General features: G+C 41.7%; 2 protein-coding genes across 2 annotated transcripts; one reads left to right on the top strand and one right to left on the bottom strand.

Annotated features, from left to right (window-relative positions):
• Positions 1-2,747: 2,747 nt before the first annotated feature.
• On the top strand, positions 2,748-6,067 carry atxn1l (ataxin 1-like; the record flags this gene model as incomplete). The annotated part of the gene is made up of 2 exons (XM_079217599.1): positions 2,748-3,803; positions 4,634-6,067. 2 exons carry the CDS (start codon positions 2,748-2,750, stop codon positions 6,065-6,067), a joined length of 2,490 nt encoding a protein of 829 aa, XP_079073725.1.
• A 7,999-nt stretch (positions 6,068-14,066) lies between these two features.
• Positions 14,067-24,694, bottom strand: znf821 (zinc finger protein 821; the record flags this gene model as incomplete). The annotated part of the gene is made up of 6 exons (XM_079216577.1): positions 14,067-15,077; positions 16,018-16,184; positions 17,006-17,104; positions 18,582-18,700; positions 18,842-18,973; positions 24,655-24,694. 6 exons carry the CDS (start codon positions 24,692-24,694, stop codon positions 14,135-14,137), a joined length of 1,500 nt encoding a protein of 499 aa, XP_079072703.1. The 3' UTR covers positions 14,067-14,134.
• Between the last annotated feature and the right edge of the window lie 1,365 nt (positions 24,695-26,059).

Here is a 26,059-nt window from a genome sequence, read left to right as displayed (position 1 = left end):
CACAGATCATGCACGTGTAAGGTTTGTGGTTTATCTCTCCAGAATTACTACCCAACTCTAAACTAATTTACCAACATTTACAGTGTCCTTCTGTGTGATTAAAATCAGAAGAACATTGTAAGAAATAAGAACATTTGGATTACAAAATTGCAAGCAATATTATAAGAAAAAAGAAGCGATCCTAATGTGGGAATTGCTACTGGAGGTGTTACAAGAAGTCTCTGAGGTGACTCGTTAAACTTCTGGGAGGTTGCCTTGCATTTTAGGGGTCTCAGTGACAAATGTGAGTCATTTCATGGTTTTTAGACTGCCTGAGGTGAGTGAAGGGAAACTAGGGCTGTGATCACAGCCTCATAATGTCATGCATACACAATTCATGTAGTGACTGATCTTCGTCCAGTCACTCGGCTGGGCACGGGAGAAGTTTCTGTTTCTTACTCGCTTTTTCAGATAAAAGTCCAGGCCGTTTGTATATCGTTGGGTGAGGTTCCCATTTAATTATATTTCATGATCATACAACTTGTTACATTCCTTGTCTCCTGAAGTGTTGCGCTTGCGGTAAAAAACGTGAGATCTCTCTGTCACCCATGCATCACCACCCACCTGGCTGTTACACCTGTGCCCCATATATAAACTACCACAATCAAGTGCACACTACCACAATCAAATACAGATGGCTCCTACAATCCATATTTACCTTTCAAGCCAACTAAACAACTTTACTGGTTTGAGTTTAAAACCTTACATTTCTGTTAACCTTCCCAATGTTGACTGAGCCATCGATGGGACACAATTCCACATATCGGTCTCAACTAGTCAAAGATTTATTATCAACCAGGCAAACTTCCCTGTGCTCTCCATGTTTATTGCATGTCAATTGTTTTTTGGGGTTATTTAGTTAACCTCAATGTACACCTCAAGTACATCAAAGCTCACTAGAGTGACCTGTCATGTTCAGGCTGGAGGCTACAAACACGAAATGCTAGGTCACATCCACTGTGGATGCGTCTCTCATTAGAGTCCGAGCACCGACAGCGTCGGTCCTGAAGGAGCCTAATAAAATTCTAAGGATTTTTATTATTTTTTTCCAGATTTTTATTTTTGAACATCAAGCGCATTTTTGAGGTAATTGCCGTGCTCGAAAACATACCACAATTTTCACACTTGTCAGGCTTGGTGAAAATGGCCATCTGCTATAGATGTCATTTTTGTGTATTAACAAATGACTCTCTACCGCCCCCTAGAAGGTGGACAGGCAAAGCCCCTCAGGGTTCTATGCTCTGATCTCAAGGTTCTCTGCTCTGACAGGGTTCTCTGATCTAATGGTTCTATGCTCTGACCTCAGGGTTCTATGCTCTGACCTCAAGGTTCTATGGCCTACTGTATACAATTTCACAACGTAGAGATTTGATGCGTTTAAACAAACTCCATTTTTATTTGAGGTTTTGTTTAACTACCGTTGCATTATTTCGTAAAATGTTAACTATTGAGTAATTGTACTAGATTTTATCGATAAAAGTACGTGACCTGCGAATATTGTAATTTGATGTACTACCTAGAGAGACGTAAGTGTGTTGCTGTCTCCTCTTACTGCTCCTTACTGTACGTGCTGGTCTGTGCATGAAAAAAGACCCAGGAAATTGAATAAACGTAGTGACGTCATCGGCGAGCGCCTCTGCTGGCCTTCGAAATGGGCTCGACTCCTCTGCCTTGATTTCTTCAATTGTCCCTTCGCATATCAACTTTTTATGAAGAAAAGCCTGTTCGCGATGACATTTGGAGGTACGTCCACACAACAACACTGAGTAGCGACATCCTTGATCGGCATTCTGGCGTTGCCATGTTGGTTATGATCAGATGTGCGATGTCGAGCAGCGCTGGAGTCGGTTAATCCAACGTTAGCTCGTTGTGGCTGTTAGCCGTGCAGCTAAATAGCCGGAACCTTTGGGCTGGTGCCCAGTGATGCATCACAGGGAGAACTAAACTACCTCGTATTACGTTTTCTATCATCTGAACTCAGCATCTACGAGTAATGCTCATGTACAAAGTGTTATGATGTCACTTTACTGTGTTTCCTGGACAACGATGACTCCAAGTTGCTCGCTAACTTTAGCTAAGTCAGCCACTGAGCTAGCTAACGGTAAACATAGTTGACTAAGTGAAGTGTAGCGGTAACGGGAAGGAAACGGACTTGTAACTACATGTGTAAAACAGGGGGTTTCTATCTAATGCTTGTCAGGAGTTTGTTCCAGGAAGCAAGTTTACTGAGATAATTCAAAAAGCAGAACAGTTAAGTGTTCAAATAAAAAAGGACCTGGGGACTAACTCAACAGAATGAGTTTCCCTGGTGAGAAAATTACAGATCTTATATCTCGAGCAGGAGAAGTTCATATTGAGCTAGTCTTGACGGTTTAATTTTCAAATAAACTGACAAATAGGCTGATGACAACATTCTCCATCAATTTCAAACAGATGAGGCTCGCAGTCCCATCATTTAAAACTTGAAACTAAAGATGATAAAATTCTTCACCTAATTTGACATTTTTGCGCAGATGTGATGGACCGAACACACCCTGAGAAAGGATTTGAATTGTGCTAACTTTTCACTTGTTGTCTTTGGTCTAGGTAAATTGGCAGTCAAGGTCAGCCCGGTGATTTCCGAACTGGTTCTTATGCAGGCTGACTGGCTTGCAAGTTTCAGTTCCTCAGCAGTACAGTAAAGGCACTTGCTTGGTCAGAGGATTGCTATGAAACCAGCTCATGAGCGCAACCAGGAGTGCCTGCCTCCTAAGAAGAGGGACCACCTAATTAGTAACAGCAGTGGAGCTGCAGGGACTGGAACGTTTGGGGCTGCAGGAGGTGGAGGTGGTGGCAGTCGTGGAGGTGGCACTAGTGCTGGTGGTGGTATTGGAGAAGATGAAGTGGTTTCCATCCAGAACTCTGCAACCAACAGTGACACTCAGGGAGGAACCCCATCTGGAGAGTGGCTGCGAGCTCAGCCAGGGCTTCATTATGGAGTGGATAATTCTGATGGCATACCAGCAGTGCCGGTTGACCAGTACGGTATGCTCTACAAAGTGGCTCTTCCATCGGTTACCTACTCACCTACCAGTCTTCACCCAGTGTTAAGCCACATCTCTCCAGCCTACACTGTACACTCCTCCCTCCTGCAGCATCCAGGCCTTTCCTATCCACCTCTTGGTTATGCCCAGATCCCTCATTCCTCTCTCCAGTTTGTTAGTTCCCCTTATGCAGCGGTACCTTATGCCCTACCCCCTGGCTTTGTCCCGGGATCATTAATCTCTCCCTCTGGCACCATTCCTCAGCCCCATGCTGTGTCCCACCTTGTTCCCTATCCATCTGTCATACAGGAAGGTGTTGTTTCCCCACCTCCCCAGACCCAGGTAGCTGCTCATACCTTTGCCAAAGTTGCAGCATCCAGCAGTGTCCCGCTGATGCTGCCTTCAGAGCAAGCTGCCCAGCAGCACCTTGGTAACGTAGGAGTCCTAACCACAACAGAGCTGAGCTCTCAAGGGTTGCCAGTCTTCTATCACTCTCAGGGCACCAGGCGAGACCCCCACAGTGCCCAGCAGGAGAATGAACCAGAGATGAATGGAGGCGATAAAGAGGGAGCTAGGGAGCTGGTACTCGACTCAGCCTACGTTGCCAGAAATGCACGTCTGCTGCAGGGAGCATCCAACTCTTTCGCCCAGGATTACAGCCAAGACAGAGGCTCGCTGAGCCGAAGGCTGGAAGAGAGGAGCTCACCTGGCCAGCGCAGCACTCCAGACAGCGACCTGGAAGTAAGACTCACTGAAGGACTCCTAATGTGATTTATGACTCCTGTTAATCTCTTTTCCCATATTCTCAACTTTAAGCAGTAGACCAGTACCAAAAGGCAACACTTTTTTATATATATATATATTTGTGCTGTGGGTCTGTAGGTAATTGGGCAATCACTCACAGCCATAATTGCTACTTTGTGCCAAAGCTACGCTAGTTTTGGTTGCATGGAGATGCTCATTGAAGCCCTGGTACCTTGTATGTGATGGTGTGCAGGGCAAGAAAAAATGTAAATTCCTACATAAGTAAAATTGATTCGGTCCTCTCGGTTTCTGCTGGCGGACATAATTAACAGCTATTTGTTTATTTGAATCAACCAAAACTAACAATGCCAAATACAGACCATTGCAAGTAGCTGCAGCCTCTCATGATTTAAAGAAAATGTTGAAAAATAAGGAATGCATTTTGTCAGTTTGACTCACAAAACAAGTCAACAATGTGCTATGAATCACCTCTATATGGTTCACACATGCTCCCTAATTTGGAAGTCACAAAAGGTTTCTGTTTTCCTTTTCTCAGAAAATATATCTTCCTGTCTTTTGGATAAATTGATGAGAAGCGTGATGCCAAGGCTTTTCATGCATCATTAGAAGTTGTGTGTTGGAGTGAAATTAATTTGATTTAGTGCCAGTAAATGAGAGGCAAAGAGAAGCTGCTGAGCCACACAGATATTTCATATTTGCATGCCATAATTCTGTCTGCTGCTGTGGAAACAGTGTTGTATGTCTTATTGTAAGTTTAAAATGACAAGTTGTCCGTCTAACATTAAATTATCTTCATCAACTTTTAGGTGCAGCAGGTGGTTGGACGTTTGGCTTCCTCCAGCCATGGCGGAGTGCGAAAAGAGGTCTCCTTTGCCCCCTTGAACCTCTCTCAGAGTGCCCAGAGAGCCAGAGATGTCCACGGAGAGGGCGTGATTTCCGGGCGGGCTGCGTTCACGGCCCAGGCTGTGAGTTACAATGATCCCAGAGTGACCGGTCTCCAGCAGCAAACGGGACAACCAGGCCATGCTGTCATGCTTGCCAATGGGCAACCCGTTCTTATACCCTTGGAGTATCACCTCCAGCATCACCCACAGCCCCCACAGCAACACTACTTAGGACAGGCTAGTGATGCCTCAGCCAGCCATGCATCTACCACCATGTCCTCCCCTAACGCAAGCTTTAAAGCCTCTGATTCTTCAGCCAGAGTGTGCCTCCTTGAAAGGGCAGAGCTGACCACAGCTCAGCAGCAGCTGCCCCAGCCGCCTCCTGTCCAGCCTGCAGCAGATGTTACTCAGGCCCTAGGTTCAAGCCTCGCTCCTGCCTCGTCTCCCCCCAACCCATCACACTTCATGAAGGGAGCCATAATCCAGCTGGCTACTGGGGAACTTAAGCGTGTGGAGGACCTCCAGAGTCAGGACTTTGTGCGGAGCGCCGAGGTGAGTGGGGGGCTTAAGATTGATTCCAGCATGGTAGTGGACATCCGTGCCAGCCAGCACAGACCAGGCCTTGTGTCGCTTCACTTTTCTGTGGGGGAGCAGCATAGCAAAGTGACCATCGATGTTCCCCCGGAGCACCCTTTTTGTGTGTTCGGGCAAGGCTGGTCATCCTGCAACCCTGAGCGCACGGCCCAGCTCTACGGTTTGGCCTGCCATCATCTGCAAGTAGGAGACGTTTGTGTTTCCATCACCCTGCAGCAGCAGCTTCAGCCACAGCAGCAGAAACAACCGCCGCACCATCATCCACAGCAGCAACAAAAACATCAAAACCTGTCCAGGACTTTGAGCAAAACCAACGCTACATCAAGTCACCAGCTCATGGGTCCGCCGGCCCCCCAACAATCAAGGCCTCCGTCTCATTTCAGGCCAGACCGCATTCACAGAGAAAGAGAGAGGGATGGGGAAAAAGATGCGGTAGATAAGGAGGAAACCACACATTTTGGGGTTGTTGGGCACGAGTCGCCCATCAGACCAAGTAGGACCTCAGCAGAGCATCCAAGGAGCCAGAGCAGCTACCACTTGCACACAGAGGGCTCTACTTTTGCAGGGGCAGAGATGGGAGCAATGCAGGCTGCGCTAGGTGCTTCTCAGAGGCGCTGGTCCTCACCTGGCCTCCCAAGATACAGTATGAAGGGAGACGAAGGGCCACGCCCTCAAATAAGCACCACCGGCCACACAAGGCCCTCTTTCATCCCCCAGGAGGTCAAACTGTCCATTGAGGGGCGCTCTAATGCAGGGAAGTAGCATCACATTTGGTAGCAACTATAGACGAGACTGCCACGAATGAGTCTGACAAGGAGAGAAAGAGGAAAAAAAAGAGCCTGCGAATGTAGCCTCAGAATGTTTGAGATTTTGCACACCTACAATATACAAAAGTACAAGGTCTCTGGGGAGAAGTTCGGGTTTGGTTCGGTTGTCACTCAGCCAAAGGATACGCGCCCTGTGGTTTCCCAGCCAGCTGAGGTCCAACAGAGACATTACAAGCCGAGTACAAAGTATGTAGCGGATGAAATGCCTACCATAGTCCTTGCACACTGCATTTCTCTTCCTCCCTCCCTCCTTTGTCACCACTTCCTCATCCCCATGCATGGAGGTTACCATCGGATTCAGAACACTCTTGCTTCCTTTTTGACCAAACTGTCTCTGGAAGACCAAGGACTACGACGAATGTGTTTGTAGCACAGCGAAGCTCCCAACTCTGCAGGTTCTGATGTATTTAAAAGATCCCAGCCAGTGATCTTTTACCACCTCCATTCCTAAGATCCTGTTTCCTTCAAAAAGCATTTACCCAAAAAAGAGAGGAGTTGCTGACATCAGCAGCTTCTGCAGTGATGTTGGCACCGTTGATGACATTATGCTTCTCCGACATGAGTCTAAAACGTCTGCTGTCAGCAGAGATATTTTATCCCCTCCTTCCTTTTCAGGAATTAATGGGCTCCTCTCTCAGGCCAAGTGTGGCACGTTGCACTTGTCTTACAATCAAAATAGTGATAAGTCAATCAGTATGTCTGTTCATCAATCAGTATCCACTCAAAAAAGAATCTGATCATACCCTCTGGTTGAGGTTGACGGACCTAACATCTAAGTGTGTTTGTAAATGCAGCATTTTCAAATGATGCTTTGTTCTCTTTGATAACTGGAGATATCTTCCATTCCAGTATCATCAGTGAGAATATACATCACCAGACTGGTGACATTTAATGCAATTTTAAATGGCGTAATTAATAGAGGAGACACTGGCTGGTCATCACCAAAGCCACCTGTGGGAATGAGAAGTCACATCACTGGCTGGAGGCCAGGTAGTTTTCCTTGTAGAGAGAAAGTGAGTCGGTAACGAGGTTTTGTCTTTGTCCTAGTTACACTTGCTCAGTTACCAAATTAAAGCAATAGTTATTTTTACAGCGCACGGATGTACTGCTCTCCCCCAGGAGTCTCTCATTGTGGGCTCTTTTATATCTCTGCATTCGAGGTGTGAGATCTGACCCTCCTTTAACCCCGACCTTTAAAGGTGATGCACTATTTGTGGTGTTCATTTTAATCCAATCTTCAGTATTTCTACAAAAGCAATGCTTGATGAAACTGTAGATGAATCATTGTAGATGAAACTGCTTCTCTTCAAGTCTCCATCTCACTGATGATATTTTATGTTTTACTCAAGTGCATCTCCAAGAAAGGCTTGACTCTAATTAAGTTGTGATCGTTATCTGTTCCGTCTTTTGTTTTGACGTATACAGTCCTTCGCTTTTGGACTCGGATATACTTTATCCAGTGTATCTGATGATTGTCTTGTGTTGCACATAGAAAATATCACTCATTGATTTCATACTGACTGTGTTAATAGAAATCACATTACAGTAGATGTTTTTTTTATGAAGGGAATATGTTTGAAGTATGGTTTGTGTTGTGTGAGAGAGAGAAAAAACTGACTTTTAGCCCTGTTTACAAATTAGCCAAGATGAATGCTGCAGTTTCCTCCTCCTGACAGATTTATATCGTTGTCGCAAAAAACAACAACACAAGGGTTAAATTGAAAATAAGTGCAATTAGACCACATATAAAATCATTTAGAGTTTCATGATCAGATGGCATTCCTCATGCAGACATTCCAATTTAAAAAAGTGTTAATCACACAGTTTATTTTTCTGTCATAGATCTTTGGGCTTACCTCTGGCAAAACATTTGATATGTTTTGAATATTTCATATTTCCTTTCATTGGATGTGCTCAGACAGAAGAATCAGTCCATGGTTTTGTGTAATGTGTGGTACTGCCCATCAGTCCCAGACATTGGTATGTTTATACCTCAACTCTCTTCTCTTGACTTCGTCGAGTGTACAGCCTGAACCTCTGTCAGCAGGTATAGAGGCCACGAGAGAATGAGCATCCTCTGGTTCTGTCATCATGAGCGGCTTTAAAGGATAGCTTCATATTATTACAAGTCTAAAAGCAATTCTCATACGCCCATTAAGAGTTATTGGTTTCTGTAATCATTCCTACTGTCCATACTGACTGTACTGTACGACTAATAACTCTTTCAGTGTCCACATGGAATTAGTATTGTATTAAGAAAGACTTATGAACCTATCTCTTAAAGTGCTTAGCTTTAATTTTACCACTGTCAAAAACACATCTTACCTTCCGAAGATCATCACATTGAGTCATTTTCATGCTGTAAGCAATATACATAATACCTGAAAACATTTCACGTATCCTTTTTCTATGCAGTAAACTCAGTGTTGTACCCTTCATTGTCTGAAGGAAAGCTCTCTGAAGCAGTAGGGCAGGTTGGGCTGATGCAGTAGTTTTACACTGATGCCCAGTTATAGGACGTTTTGCTTTGAATGACCTTTATATAGGAATACAAACCAGTATTTTTCTTTGCTACTTTGTCTTCCTTGCTAAGTTGTCCCCATCTTCTTGCGTATGGCGCTCTGCTGACTCGCGGATTTTATCTTCTCACGTTGCCACATGTTTGGAGCCAAATTACTCGAGACGAGTGTCACTTAAATTTTCACACGTTTGTCCAGCATTATTTTGGCACGATCGTATTTTAGGTCAAGATGCATTTGATGGTATTGAAATGGTGCAAGCAGTGGCGCCTGTGACCTAACCTCCTGTTGATTCTCACAGCAAGACCACCCTTGCGTTGCCATGAGCCTTTTTGCTTTTGCCCTTTCTTTATGCAGTGTGTACCATGTTAAGCAGGAATGCTCAACTTCTTCTACCAAGATGTCCTATGAATTTTATTCACATCACTGATAGTCTGTTGCTGTAAGTAATTGCACTAAATTCCCTCCTTTTACAGTGTTTTGAGCTTAAAACTGTTGGTAAATTGAAGCGGTCCAAAATGTAAAGCACACAAAATCATGGAGAAATCGCAGGTTGTGTGTTTCTGTAGATAACTGTATTTTTTTTGTATAGATGGCTTTGATGATGCTTGTTGATAATGCCTTAAATTCTGCTTTGTTGAATGTGTGAATTTGAAACAATGGAATGCTTCTGTTAGACTTGTGTTCCCTTCTCAGGCTGCACAAGAGCAAATCAGAAATGTCAAGCTTTGACACTCTTGTCACGCAGAAATTCATTTTCATATTTCTCAAAGGGTGACGGTGAATTCTCTCTGGGCCCCAGACGCTTCAACCATGCAATCTGCAACTTTGTGTTTGTGTGGCGTTTTGTATTTTCTTCATTTTTTTCATGAACAATTCCGTAAAAGTTTGAATACACTCTTTACTCTCATACTTGCCTTTTTAATTTCTGTTTTCTCAATGTCTGTAAGTGAAGTAAATGGAAGCACTTTTTTCAAGACAATGAGAAGAGTGTCTGCAACGGAGGGCAATCCATTAATTGCACACACACACACACACACACACACACACACACACACACACACACACACACACACACACACACACAAATTGTTTTTTTTCCACAAGATCGGTAGTTTTTTTCTCCTAGAATTAATGGATTGTGTTTGGTGTCTTGTGCTTTGTCTCAGTCTCTGGACAACTGAATCTAGGTGAATAAATGGAGACAGGCTGCGTTAATCAGATAGCTTTCCATTGGTGGTAATGTAATGGTTTATTATGTTTTGTGATGTTGGCAGTGGGAATTTTTACTCCCTTTGTGAACTACTTCCTGTTTGACCACATTGAACTGCAAAGGTGAATTTAGATGATGTTGCTGATGTCCAGTTAAATCAGGAGAACGGTTAAAAGTTTTAAAGAAGTCTGTGTATTTTCAGATTTGACATTTTTTGCCACAAAGTGACCCTGCTTTTTATGTGATGTGCAACTATTGAAAAACAAACAAAAAACAGCTTTTTTTTATCTTTAAATGCCCAAATCTGCAAGATATATGCAATGATGTAAATGTAACATTCAATCCTCAAGTATAATCCAGGTTGTATGAACTTTGTATAGTGAGTTTTAATATCGTATGACCATACCAATATGTATTGATCTTTATCAGAAGCCTTAGAGTTGTCGACCGAAAGTGCTCCCTTTGAATACCCCACACCTACCTGACTTTAACAAAGCATTAATATCTCTATTTTGTTGCATTTTTATTTGTACTGGTTTTTAATAAAATAGATTTGTACTGTATATTTGTACCTCTCTGTGAACTACTTAGGGCGTTTTTTTTGTTTTTGTTTTGCTGTTTTAATTGTACTTTAAGGACACAAAGATATTGTATTTTTATTGTTACAGCTAACTTGGAGACATTGCATTTATCATGTTTGTTAAGTAAACACAATATAATATATATATATATATATATATATACAAATATAAACTATTATCCAACTTGTGTGCTGTGTTTCTTTAGTTGCATTTATGTATTCTTTTTTTCGATTAAGTGGCCTTTTTTTTAGGCATTTAGTGGTGGAAAAAGTTGAGATCGACTTTTTCTCAAGTGAAAATAGCAATACCTCAGAGTAAAGAATGTAGAATGGTTAAGTCAAGTGTTATAAGCAACTGAATGTAATAACAAAATGTAACTACTACAGAAATTGAAATTCCAGTGTATAGGACTGAAATATGTACATGAATTTGTAGTTTGAACCCTTTTGAAATTTCTAGGTCATTTAAAATGGTAACATGTTTAGGTTTCACAAATTCAGACTAAAAATTACACATTCAAGTCACTTAAAATCAATTAGTGAAATTCTGATCTCAATAACCAAGACAAGTTCAAAACAAATCAAGTAGCTTAACATTTTTTACAAGATCATGTACCAGACACCAAAATTAGAAACTACTAGTCAAATTCAATTTGACCCAGTTGAATATAATAAAAAATACTCTATTTGGTGAACCACATGACCTTCTCAAAATGTCAATCACTGAAATTCAGATGGTTTTCAAAGTAAAATATTTGAATGCTGAAGTGATTAATTTCACAATTAGGTGTTCAGTTATGGCTATTTGCTAAACACTATAACTGTGAAGAAATGTGACACTGTGTCCATATGCGTATCAGTGTGTATAAAACAAAGGAGGGAAGTGACTCAGGACATTGCCACTGGAGGAAAGTCAATGTTTATTTGCACATTCTTTACCAGCTTTCATCATGGTCTGTACATCTGTTAATCCAGTAACAGGATGGCATCCCCGAAGTGCCATCCAGTCAGAATGCATTGATATCGCAGCAAGCATGAATGTTCTTATTAGCAATTTAGCTCATTCATTTGGCCTTGATCAGAGAGATTTGTTTTGTAAACATGGACATTGAGAGAAAATCCTGATAGAATTAAAATAGAAAGGCCAATATATATATATTTTTTAACATTTTTCTTTTGAATGAACTGTAAAAAAGAGGCAGGCATAAACTAACAGAACAGTAACAGTACAAGCTCATATTGAACCATTCTAGGACAAGTGCAGTTTCACGACATGCAGTGCTTACCTAACCCATATACTGAAAATACTGCTCGTAAAAGACCAGCATCACTTCAGAGTTCAGAGTACTTCCTTTGCAATAGTATGTCAGACCACAGACGCCGCAGTTTCCTGTCACATTGGTCCACTGGAGGACAAAGGTGATCACAGCAATTTCAAAGAGCAACCTCTGAGAATACCCAGTATTCATAGTCTGAGAGGAGAGAGAAATAAATGACACCTGAAGCCTCTGTCGAGAACACTGATCTGGCCTTGTTACAGGATGTCATGAATAGGATGGCAGTGAGACCCCGTCGCTTTCATGTGCTGAACTGGGAAGAGAAAACACATCGAAAAACAAAGTGTCTCTGGGAAAGTCACAGCTGCTCAAAACTGTTTCCATCACATCGTCTGACGTGATTCTTGTGGACCAGGGTGTTGTCTCCAGGCTCTGAGCCCTCTCACTGAGTTAAATTGCCTGAGAAGCGAAACTCTTTGCATTGAAGTCCGTTTTAATTAAAGTCGCAGTCTGCATAGTTTCAGTGAAAAGTGAATTCATTTCCCTTGAATAAATAACATCTGTTGCATAGAGGTTTGATGCACTCCTAGAAAAGCCTCTGAGGATGTCGTAAACAAATCCTTCTCATGGATGACTTGTCTAGGAGTGACTCAAACAGAACCAGTTCTTGTCCTTGTCTCTGATATTTGTTGAAGAATATTTCAGAAACTGCTTATTGACACTAAATGTTTGCATTGGAGCAGTGAAGTCAAGAAAAGCTGGAAGTAAACCTTACAGGCAGGAAATTAAACACGGGATATTCAGACATGGCCTCTAATTTAAACATTAAAACAATTTTATACCACTGACGGTAGATAACAAAATAACCCAAAACATTTTCACAAGAAAAATATATTCACATCATAATGCATAAATATGTGCTGGAATGAGGTTAATGAATATAGATTGATCAAATCTCTCTCCCAGTATGGGCTGTATGTCATGAGATTAGCCCCAGTGCTCAGTAATGGAAGGGAATTAAAAATAAAACGGATACAAGAGTTTAAAATGAGTCCCTCTGACATATGAATCAATAAATATCTTTCATCAATTCTCCTGACATGATATAACTTCACCTCAATTTAAGTGGTGCAGGTCACATATATTGAAGGTACTGTAGCTTTACAAAGCAAGTGAATGCTACACAAACTGCATGCAGATAATGCATTATCTGTGTACAATCCTCAAAATGATAATAACTCATTTTCATGTTGTAATTTACTCATCAGTGAGGAAAACAAATGTGTCTATGCGGGCAGAATTCAAGTAAAGTATCATATTAAGAACCGTTTCACTGTGACTATTTAATGGAACATTGTAGCACAACATTCCTTAATGTGATGAGCCCAAAATACATAAGAGGTAACGAATGTATTCTACAGCACAATAACAGCAGCAAAGACTGACTTTTTTATGAGCAAAAAGCTCCGTCACAAAAAGTAAAAAAAGAAATGACATTGGCAAAATATTCAGAGTGTAACAAGGTAGGAAAAATAAAACAGATTCAAATATTGGCAAAGAGAATGTAAAGAGGCGAATGCATCAAGTTGTACGACACAGGAGAAGAGTGGGAATGTTGCACAACGCCGGGCGTGTTCAATAGGACAAAACATTCTTTGAGTTTATCTGTTAGGAACTAAGAAACATTATATTTAGACCTGGGAACTTCATGTGGAACTGGTGTGTTTGTAAATCAGTTGCTCCTGTGAATGTTTGTGTCCTATTAAAGTGCCTGAGTGATAATCTAAAATAGTGGGAAACAACCTGCATCCTCCGTAGTAGTGTACAGTACATGACGAGCTTTGGAAGCCTGGAGTTGGAGCGCAGTAAGCCACGAGACAGACGGCGCGGCCGAGGCGCCAGCTGAGGTAGTAGAGTTTGACAGAAAATGAACTTTCCACGGTGGCAGCTTGAAGAGAGGTGTAGCTACCAGTAAGCCCGAGTCACTGGGCTGGCGGAGTGGACCAGCAGGAAGGGCGGCTGAGGCTACAGAGTCCCCACTCCTGTCACTGAAGGTCCATGTGCAAAAAGATACATTTTTTTTTCCCTCAAAGGAAGTATAACCGCTCCGACTATAATGAACTGTGTTAAATCTGTTGTCCAACAGATGAATCTCTTTACAACATGCGTTTACGTCATCATCCATACAATATGAAACATTCTCAACCCTGTTCCCAAGGTTTTCTAGACTGTAATAAATTAGAAATTGAAGTAGTTTTTGCTGTATTTAACAAAGCAGTTTGTGAAGCTGTTCGACACAGAAGGAGCTGGAGGAAAACCTAGGAATGGTTTCACTGTGAGCATGGCAGCCGGATGGCAGAGGTCAATGGTGCTGCTAGAGTCCAGTTGCTTCCCCTCTAGTGGCCCGGACCCTTCAGGGCATCTTCATGAACAGACCGTTATCAATGGAAGGGACCGGCATTGGGCAAGGGAACTGAAAGAGACTCATATCTGCGGTGAGAGCGGCCATGGCGGCGGGATCATGCTCTATCTGTGTCCTCAGGGCAGGGTCAATCTTCTCCAGCCGCCGCTTGATCCTCTTCGCCTCCCTCTCGCGGATCAGCCGGGCCTGCCTCTTGTCTGGCGTCTCGTTGGCCCTCTTCATACGCATGGCCTCCCGGTCTCTCTGCAGCCTGCGTGCCCGCTGGTCTTCCGATTCCTGCATCCTCTGCATGCGCTTGGCCTCGCGGTCCCGCAGCCTCCTCATTTCCCTCTCGTCTTCCGACTCACACGCCCGCTTGTTCTTCTTCGCTGTGCGCTCGCGCTCTAGACGCTGCATGCGGGCCTCCAAGGGTTCATTCTGCCTACGCAGAGCCCATTTACGCATCGGCGACTGCTCGTCCACTAACTGCTGATAGGCTACGCAGCTGTTGCACACCAGCAGCACTCCGGCAGGATACACCGGCATCGGGCTCAGGATGTCTGGGATGGGAGGAAAGCCCGGGGAAGAGGAGTTAAGAGCATCAGGGATAGATGCCAGTGATGTCCCTTCAGAGAGGAGGCTGTCGGGCAGTGAGGGAAAAGAGGGTCCCTGGTCAGAGCCCACGCATGGTCCAGGGCCCTGACACGGTCTGGGGCCTTGACACTGGCTCGGGATGTGGCCTGGTCCCTGGCAGGAACGATGGGCTTGACATAGATCAGGATCCGGTGCTTGACAGGAGTGAGGGCCCTGACAGGAACTGGGGCCTGGTCCGTGGCAGGAGCAAGAGCCGTGGCCCGGGCTGGTCATGGGGCTGCTGGAGAGGGACATGGAACAGCTGTCCCCTCCTTCAGAGACTTCCATCCTGGTTGTGTCGAGGACATCTTTAAGCTTCTCCCTAAGAAAAGACACAGTATTAAATAGCTGGTCATGTAATAATGCATCTTCTTATTCATGTCTGGAGGCAGTCTTAGAAGCTTAAGATCCCTGAAACAATATGTTCTCTTTCCTTTATCTGACCCCATGATTTATACGTACTGATTTATACGTACTGATTTTACTTATAGTAACACCCGACGAGCTATAATAGCTTGTGATTTTTCTTCTTTTCTCTGCTTTTACATTTTTTACGGCCTCTCACTTTCTCCTGATAGGTGTCCTGGCCACGCCAGTGCTGTTTAAATCTAAAAAGGAATGGTAGTTGCTAAGCAACATGCACTTTTATTTCCATTAAATCTATCAATATGGTACTAATTTTATTCGTCCTTCGTGGTCTGCATCCTGCCTCATCTCATACTTTGAGACAACCACTGCTCCGTTGTTTAATGGTAGAAGACACATTTTCACATCATTTTCAGAACGTTTCATAGATTTGACTCCCTTGTTGGACGGACAACTAGAAAACCAATTGCTGACATTTTTTTTATTTGTTCACTGCAGAATTTAAAAATTGTCTTTTGACTTTGTATGGTGATAACTGGATCTGCCGAGGTGACTTATTATAATTTATAAATTAATTTAAAAAAAAAAAACAGCAAAGCACTACAAGGTAAACACTACATTATAAAATTATTTATTTATTATGATTTATTTGTCATTTATTTACTTAAAAACTGTGGAAGCTGACTTTTTACTCTAAATTTAAAAAACAGTGAAAGCAACTGAATTATTGAGAATATGCAATTAATTTAAAGTAAAACAGAGACACTTTGGGGCAGTAATAACGCACTACATCTGTAACATCGCATCTAAAATGTATCGATACTAATTCCTTTAAAAGATTAAACTAATGTGCATTAAAGACCTGAGACAAGAGACACAGTGGAGATGAGCCAAACCTGTTAAAGTTGTTGGTGTCTGTGAAGCGTGCGCCACAGACAGCACAGTTGGAGAGGCGGTCCTCGGAGTGGATGAGGAGATGCCGGCCAAGCGAGCCAGGCGAACTCAGAGCTCGCCCACACACTGGGCACACATAGCTCTTGCTATTGCTCATCATCGCTGTGTGCTGGTAAAGACAGCAAAACAAGATCACAACAAAAAACTGAAAAAAGCGAACAAATTAACCTCCAACACAAAGAGAGATATTAATACAATCATACAACATATCTTAAACTGAAGGTGATCATTCACAAATACTGAATACTGAATTAATATCTGATTAAGACAATATCATAATTATCTTTGATGGTGTGGGCGTAATGCACAGTATTGTGCTTGCAATTAATTACACTGTTATGAGCCACGGTACATACGCTCCACACTCTGTTAATAAGGCAGACACTATTGCAATTTCTCAACATTTCAGTCACAGAATGCACACTCATCTTTCAGCAATAAGTGCAATAACCACACATGCAAAAATACATGCACAGTGATTATTGTTTGAATTCTGCAAATGCTGAAGTAAGGTATAAATCAGCTACTGAATATTAAGTGAGACCTCGCGGCCATTGATGAAAGGTGTGGATTACTGAAAAATGAAATATAAAGACTCTGGGTACAACTGCAGCCTTTTTTTAAAGGGAGCATAAGCAACCCCTTTGTCCTTAGCAAATATATAATAATCTTCAAGATATCTGGCACTGAATACACTTTTTAAATAAGAGTCTCGTGCAGTTACAGGACAACATAAGCACGAGATCATACAAGTAAACACCTTCTCCCTCAACCTGCCTGCATTTCCCTGAAGTACTGATGTTGTAAGCTACTTAAGGGCTTTAGAGGTGATGACCTAGCATATTAGAAACAGACTGCAATAAAGCGAGAGACGTTTTGTTTTCATGGTTCTGAAGTAGATTAGGACACGCGAGGCAATGTTGTTCTCACCTGGTAGACATGGGAGATGAGCTTCTCAGGGCTGCTGAAATCCAGCGTGCAGAGAGGACAAACAAAGTTGTTGCCGTGGTCTGCCCCTTCCTCGCTCTCCTGGGGAAAACCAAGCACCATTAAAACACATATAAAGAGCAACAGTTCATATCCTGACAACTACAATCTGAAGACCAAACTGACGCAAGGCAGAACCGATTATAAACATAACATGCTGCATGGTAAAAAAAAAATGATGCCGAGGCAATTTTTCACTACTTGCTTCACGTTTCCAGTTGGAGCATTTTTGCAAGTGGTGGTGATGTGTCGAGTGTGTGAATGAGCAAACATTATCTCAAGCCCCAGTGACTCACTAACAGTGACATGATGCTGTGTGCCGTCACAGATGTGACTCTCACACAAGTTGAAATACAGAACACTTTCAAACAGAAGGTCATGGCACAAAACATATTGGCTGATACCGGGGGCGTTCTCTTCAAGCCCATTCAACTGCAGTGCGTTTGCTGTTTGTCTAAATAGTATCGGCGTATGTTTTGGTTTACAAAAGTCACACCCAACAGAAGTGCTAAATGATTATACAGCATTCTAAAAAATGTTTTGCTGCCAATCAAAAATACCTCTTTTATCTACACATTTTACTAATTTGACACAAATCTCAAGAGAGTAAAATCTGTAAAATTGATTTTTTAACAAGTTTAACAAATACAAATTTGAATCTAGACAAACAGAAAAGGTAACCATATGAATGTTAGATCCGTGTTAAAAATCCATCCCTGTGGAGTATTGTTTGTAGGGCGATATGGCAAATAACATCAGTATTTTTAGGCTATGCAGCGATGTACAATCTATAACGAAATAGCCTTGACCGTATATTGATCTAATGTCCTCTCTGAGTTCCTAATACCAGATGTGCAGCCTATAAGACTGTCTGTATAACTGGAGATAACAAGAGGTACCAACCGACGTGTCTCAAAGAACAGGGATCATCTGTCTGTATGTCTGAAAATAACAGGAAATACCTGCGTCTGTGTAGCTTCACAAAATGTGGACACTGAGAGAGGAGGTAATTGCTTTCTCAGCCTAAAACTCTGATAAAGGCTCTAATGACAGGTACCATCATTAAAGACACGTTTGCTCTTTGTTACAGCATCTTTGCCACATAAACTAATCTGAATACAGCTCGTATATGACATTTTACACACATAAGAATGTTGTGACACCCTGAGGTGGTGTACTGTCATTTTGAAGTCAGATTGGTCTTTTAAATGCATTTCTCAGTATTAAGTTTGACTAATATTCAAACAACTGAAATATTTCTCTGAAACGTAGTTTTGTTTAATGATTCATTTTATTTATTAATTTTGGTTTATTTATTTACATATTTTGAATACTAACTGACTTATTACATGAATGTGATATTAATATATCGCCCATCCTATGCCAAAGCACCACCTTCACATTGCAGTGGCCTCTATTATGACATATAGACCGTATTCAAACCAATTTAAGATGAGGCAAAATACTGTCAAAGAAGCAAACAATACCAATATAAACAAAAAGTGGCACAATCTCTCACCTCTTTGACTCCCGCTCCTTGTAGGCGGCACTGCGTCCTCTTGGTGGTCATGTGGTCGTCCGCAGAGGTGTTGGATGAAGAGTCTTCGGCGTGGTTGTCGAGGTCACTATCGCTGTCTTCTATGGAGGCAAACACAGCCCTATCAATACAGACAGACAACAGAACACAGAGCAGGGCTTACTCTCACTAACACCCCTCAGTCCGAAGACGTCCCACAGAGTCCATCCAGTCCTCCCTTGTCCCGTCCTTCCATCTTGTACCTGAGATGCTATCCTGCTCTTGTACTTCCTGGGAGTTGTTGCTGCAGCATTCATTGTCTTCGATGAATTCGTCCCTGCCATCCATGTTAATAGTGTGCTGAAGTCCTGTGATGCCTGAAGTGTGGAATGGCCCTAGTGATGAATTTAAAAAAAGACAGTAGCCATCAGTAAGACTTCCAGTGAGCACATGAACGGGAGTGACTGATGTGGGCGGGTACTATGATGAATATCAACCATGAGACAATATCAATTTGACTAACATCCAAGATTTTGTCATGTCGTGGTATCTATCCTTTGACATCTCTGGGTGCATTAGATCAATTTTGGCAATGAAAATGTACTACGTCACGATACATAGCTATATGGCACCCTTTATTTAACATTAAAATCTTAATATGATGATATAGTAGAGTTCGATGGGGCAAACCCTTTCTATTGTTGCTCAAGAAAAGCTTTGGTTGTTGATATAGCAATTCATTAATAAATCCATCAATCAATAACAACGGCAAGTAAAGTTTGCAAATGAACCCTCTGCGACAGGCTAAAGAACTGGGAATACACAATTACTTTCATGTTTGCAGTTGCATTAAACGTGTGTGGAGTACATGAATGGAAGACCAAGCATATCGATCAAGTTTCACAATTTCAAAGGCTGTTCTTGTTTGACAATGTATGTCACGATGAATGCACACCATGGCAGGACCCCCTGTTCAGGAATGGATTTCACAAAGATCATGCTTTTAAAAATATGTTAATTCATAAGAATTAAACATGTCAATAAATGATATCTGTTGTCAAACATAGGCCACCTTTTGACCCATATATTGTATTAAGCAGGAGTGCTTTATCTCCATAGCACCATAGAAACAGCATCTCCTGTCAGAGCATACGATAAGAAGGTATTCGTTTTTCAACACTATTAAGATGTATCTAGGCTTCTGATATCAGAACATTAACAATGTAAGCATAGAATGGTAGAGATTTCAATAACACAAAATGGCAACAAAGGTGAAAAAAACAGCACCAAATAGTGCAACGTTTCGACAATTCTACATTTTTCTACATGACTTTTAGGCTCCACACCAGACGTGGAAGACAAAAACGTATTTGCCGATGAGGCTGCATATGAACCATGAATGCTGCGAAGCCAGCAAGAGAGGCACACTGACATACATGCACACACACACACACACACACACACACACACACACACACACACACACACACACACACACACACACACACACACATTAACTTCATTTGCATCCCAACCCCCACTTTTTCACACACATATATACACACACACACACACACACACACACACACACACACTCAGATACATGCTAGCTCTGTTCGACAGCCATGCTGCAGTCCCACGGGAGAAGCAGCCTGCACTCTTTCCTCTAGCTAACTGCCTGCTACTCAGTGTATCTCTCTCTCTCTCTCTCTCAGTACCACCCACACACTGAACAGCCTGGCTCGCCCTCTGTCCTTCCTGCTTGTCTGTAGCTCCGACTACTTCCATATCTATACCATTACCGCTGAGGGGGAGGATGAAGCTTCACACTATGACAGCCCATATGTGGCTCATTAAACTCATTGGAATGCCACTATTTGTTTTATAGCTTTGTTGGTTGCAGGATTCTGCAAAATCCCTTCACTTTTCTTAATATGACACATTATTATGACTCTGCAAAGTTCCTGTATTTGATGACCAACCCTGATTCACAGGTTTGTTGAATGGTCTTTGGGCATTCACACACACAAGAACATCATCCACCTTCAGATCACTAAAATTGATGACAGCCTAAAATCCAATTTTCTTTCTCTGTGTGCTCTCTCTCCATTAACACAGATCAGAGATGGGAAAAAGATCCCGACTTCAGTTACCTGAGACTGACAGAAGTAATTACAGCCCTCGTCACAATCCTGAGGTATTGCGCACATGCACGTGTGTGCGTGCACAGACACACTCTGAGTGCCTGAGGAAAGCAGACGTATAACGTGAGGTTCATCATTCTACTATTAAGCTACTGGTGAGAAGTTTGTACGTGGACACAGTTTGGGCACTTTTTGCAAAGAAATCAAAGCGTTCATTCCCACTGGTAGAGTGGGACAGAGTATTGAACTATGAACTACTACAACAGGCTGGCTTCACAGCACATAGCCCATGATTGATGTGTGGGAGATACCCATCCCCCCACTGTAGGGCTCTGTCTGTACATCTGTCTCTCCTCGCTCCCTCCCTCCCCCATCTTCCCTCCCTCAGTCTTTGCCACTGTGATGTTATCTCTGAGTCTGTGTGTCTGTAGGCAGGAGGTGACGCAGTGTCTGACTGAATCCAGACAAAGAGACAAACTCATCAGCCAACAGACACACAGAAGAGGGAGAGAGGAGGGGGGAGGTGGTGGGGGGTGGAGGGGTAGTGCGCAAAACAAAACAGACAAAAGATAGAATGCCAAAACTCTACTCAAACCCCAAGCAATAAGGGGTCCTGATGAATTCAAAGCCCCCTCCTCCTTTTCAGCCGCCGTCCCCTCCGAAAACACACACATGCAGACACACAACTCCGTCTGAACCTGCAGGAAGTGCTGGGGCCTTTGTTTTACACACATACACACTCACAAGGATAGTGGGCCAGACATCTGATCAATTCTCAACCTGATTAACTGGTGACCTGGTACTGGGAAGAAGAAGGTGAAGGGATTAACCATTATTTCTCTATGTGGAAGACTTTCTCTGGTTAGTTTCGCTGAAATTAACCTAAAGGCTCCTCCTAGATAATCTCAACAGAGAAATAATATTTACACACTGTCTCTGGACCTTTGATCTTTGCCACAAGACTAAACCAGTACCATGAAAGCACACAGCCATCATCACAGATAATCAAGAAACATTTGTCCTGGGCTAATTCGGGACAGCATTTGGGAGAAAACATCTTATTTCAGCTCTTTCAAATCAAAGTTCAGAAGCTTGACAGAAACAGACACAAGAACTGTACTTTTAAATGAAGTCCAATTCACAAAAATGTTAGCTTCTGTACCTATGCACACTTACTCAAAGACTTGAAAAGTTCTGAAACAACCTGCACTGTATTATAGTCAACTCTTCAAGACATAGTTTTACGGAATGTTTATGGCAATATTTGCACATCAAGTTTGATATAATGCGGTTGTTGTGCATCAATCTCAAGGAGGAAGACAAAGCTGGAAAGACAGCACTGTTGTATTATTGTCAGGAATCCGCCTGCCAGTCAGACTGTCTCCCTGCCTGTCTGCTCTGTCAGTCAGTCTGTCTGGTTTAACCCGTTCAGGGGGAGGACAGCCCTGTGCATGTAAGTCATACCTCACAAGAAAAGCAGGTAAAACAATCAAGACAAAGCAGTGGAGGAAAGTCAATAAACAAAAACATCACCTCAACTCAAACTCTAGTGACACGGTGGGAGGCATAGCTTGTCAAGTATACAACATATTATAGCATTTGTCACAGCATGAGGTGCTCTAACGTACGCCAACATGACATCGTCTCAGGCCCTCCCGAGGGGTTTCAGCTCCCACTCTAGACTCTGGTAGAGCTGCTACAGAACAGCAAATTAGATTGCAAGGATTATCACAGTCAAAGTGCAAGATGCACTTCAACAGCAGTTTAAACCAACTATGTTTAGAAAGGAGGGCTGCAGCATACATAACGCAGATTACACAGGTCCGCATGCTGTCCAAAAAGAAGATCCAGGGGAAGACGGCCAAAAGCACAAAGAAGGATAGCCATAGCTTATTCACACCAGGGGTCTGCCCAGCAATCCTTAGTTTCAATTTAGTTTATGTTGTATAATGTATGCAGGGAATGAAATTAGCATCTGTCACAAGCCAAATACAAGGTAAATGTTGGCTGTGGCAGGTAAACAGTTCAGGTAACCTGCCACCAATGCAGATGGGTGTCCCTTGTATCAAGCTTATATTACATTGTTCTACTGTCTGGTTCCACTGATTTAGTATTTATAATTCTAAAGCTTTCCAAAGGAGCGGACAAAAACATTGAGTGGCTGGTAGAGATGTTCAGTAACCTGCCACAGTGGCAAGTGAGGGAAAACAAACTTAATTTCAGACCATGATTGTTTTTGAACATTATATTAGAATAGGAAATATAAATGGGATGCTATAATTCATAATAGGTGATTTGTAGGAAAGCCCTGCATACAAACAAAAATGCTTGAGGATAATGTGCCACTCAAAAACACTCAATATGAGAAGTGTGTACAACAAGGTGTATTGTAGTAAGAAATACTGTCAATGGCTCCTCCTAAAAAGGGAGAAAAATAGACAACAGAGACATTGATTTCAACAAGTGTCATCCTAAAGTACAGGGCAATTACACATATTTTGAATAGTTGAGGCGTTACTTCCTTTTTTGCACATATCGATTATGTCTAATATCGACTAATCTGCTTCTTATTTTCTTGATTAAACCATTTGTCTAAAAAGAGAATAAGAGAACAGTGGAAAATGCCCATTTCTCAAGGGGATGTATTCAAATTGCTTACCAACGATCCCCTCTAATGGATCCACATATTTGAAACATTGGAACCAGAAAGTGATGAACACAATGAGATAGTCATCAAAGTAGCTGCCAGTTTCTTGTCAATCCACAAATGATTGAATTAACTAATTGTTTCAACTCTTCTGCTCTGTATTGCTTTCTTATCATCTCATACTGGGACTGAGATGTCAGAGCAAACCGAATCGACACCGTGCACTGTGTGTAAAAGAAACACTTGATCACGTTCACAATACGGTCGTATGATGACATCCCAGGTCGGCTTCTTCTTAACGCCTAAATGTGCTTTTGCTAAATTAATCTCCAGAAATGACACCTTAAAAAAAGCCAGAAGGCAGAAACATAATTACCCACAAGCCCTGACATACAGGCCAACTACAGGAAGATACTTCACAGGACATCTTGTAGACCAGTCTACTTGGAAAACACACAAATGGAGACATAAATTACGAGTCCTCGGACATGATACTGCGAGTTTGCACACATTGTCATTTTCCATGGAAAGCGGTTCACATGACTGTCACAAGACCGTATAGTATATGTTTGGCATGAGATGAAGACTAAAGATGTGAATCATTACAAATTAACAATATATCAATCTTTATATATATATATATATATATATATAATATATATATATATATATATATATATATATATATATATATATATATATATATATATATATATATATAATATATATCAATTTTGTATTCTCTTGTATTTACCCAGAGTTTGATCTAGACATTTATTTCAGTCTCTTTCATTGTTGTATGTTCAACTATATCATATAGTTATCAATAACTACTCAAGGACCCACTGTAGAATAAAGAAAATAAAAAAGAATGGATCAGCCAGTCAAGTCTTATGCTGTATTCTCACACAAACTATAGACCAAAATGAAATTGAGATATCCATCACCACTCTGACAAGAAAACAGAAACGTTTTTGTGAAAACTCTTATCAAACAACAACAATCACAAAATATAAATGAATGTCCGATACTCTGAATACACAATAGAGTATGTGATGGCATTTCATTATAGGGAGCCATGTGGGGTTCAACACATCTAGGCGACATCGAACTATTAGAAGCGACAGCGGACATCAAGGAAAGCCACTGAAACGCTGTTAATGCAGGTGGCGACAGAAACAATAATAATTGTACACATTGTCACACTGCCAGAGGATACACGCATAGTGACCGTGACGTGGGTAAATAACGCGTGAAGTAGCATTACGATACCTGGAATACCTACAGTCAACTTTGAAGGGGTTGGTCTGTTTTCGTCTGGACATATTATGGCCCACTCAGTTAAAAACCTGGAATCTCCTCCTAAACCCGCACGGTTTCCCCGAGACCAGTCCAGGTGTTTTCCGCACTAAGAGGACAGATGATGAACGAAATAACAGTAATTAAAAATAAATAAAAATGTGATCAAATCATCTCCTCGAGCAGCAGAGCCGGGACCATTCACGGGGGTAAAAAAAAGAGAAAAGAAAAAAGAAACGGATACATAGAAAAGTCACATTCTTGCAGCAGTTTTTTTTTTTTTTTTTTTTAAATCCAGTCTCCGGTCGATCAGCGGGTTTAAAATGATGTCCAAGCACGAACAGAGAGACGCCGAGCGGCCCCGAGCTGCTCCGATCCCGAGCCGCTGGCACCCGCGTACTCACTGCAGCGATGCACGAGCTCAGCTGATCTCTAACGCAAAGGAGTGAAGCTACACCGAACTGGATTGTGGGATATGCAGGGACGACGGGGAGTTCATCACGCTAAAGATACTATGGTGCGTTCAAGGCATGTGGGAGGAAACTGACCTGACTATATTTCCACATATTTTAGTGCTTTGATATTTTAATTGATAAGACAAATCTAAAAGTGTTGACCTATACATTTTAAATAAACCGAGTGTATCTTTGCTCTCATTTCAGAAATAAAAAATAGCACAGATTTGTGAGAGGAGCAACATATTTTAACATCTAGAATAATTACAACTAATGCCAATTACATTTTTTATATTTTGAACATTTGTATATATTTATAAGCATATTAAATGGAAGTAGAATATAATAATGATATAATTGTATTTTACATGTTATTTGTAAGGTGTTTGTTTAGAAGTTCACAACTATTTTCAAGGTCAAAAGTGCAAACCTAAAGCCATAACAGCTAATGAGCTTGCACGTCAATGGCTTCATTCCCATCACACAAAATACAACAGGACGCTGCATCCTGTAATAGCTTCAAAATGAAACAATTCTCCTTTAAAGACAATAGAAGAAATCAATTGAAGTATACATCACTCAGAGGAGGATTTATAGACTACACAAATTATCTAGCATGAATTAGAGGTCAACTAACATATACCAACAACTTATCGGACAATATTTGTTTCAACATCGCACACCTAAAATATTTTTCATTCATTCATTTGGTTGATTATTAGGCTATTTTTGACAAAGTTATAACCAGGACATTTTACAATTGTCAGTGCTCTCTGGTGGGCAATCCATGCAACAGCGACACTGTTTCTAAATTACCACAAACATATCTTCGACATTTCTGTTTTGCAATTTTTTTGTCACTTATCAGCCAAAACATATAGCTACGTGATAAGCTTGTCGGCAGATAGTGAGGGCTTGAGAGTTTTTTTTAAATGC

The sequence above is a fragment of the Taurulus bubalis genome, assembly GCF_910589615.1.
Source record: "Taurulus bubalis genome assembly, chromosome: 4".
In the NCBI taxonomy this organism is placed as follows: domain Eukaryota; kingdom Metazoa; phylum Chordata; class Actinopteri; order Perciformes; family Cottidae; genus Taurulus; species Taurulus bubalis.
Note: the sequence above shows the minus strand (reverse complement) of the source record. Positions and strands in the feature narration are given on the sequence as shown.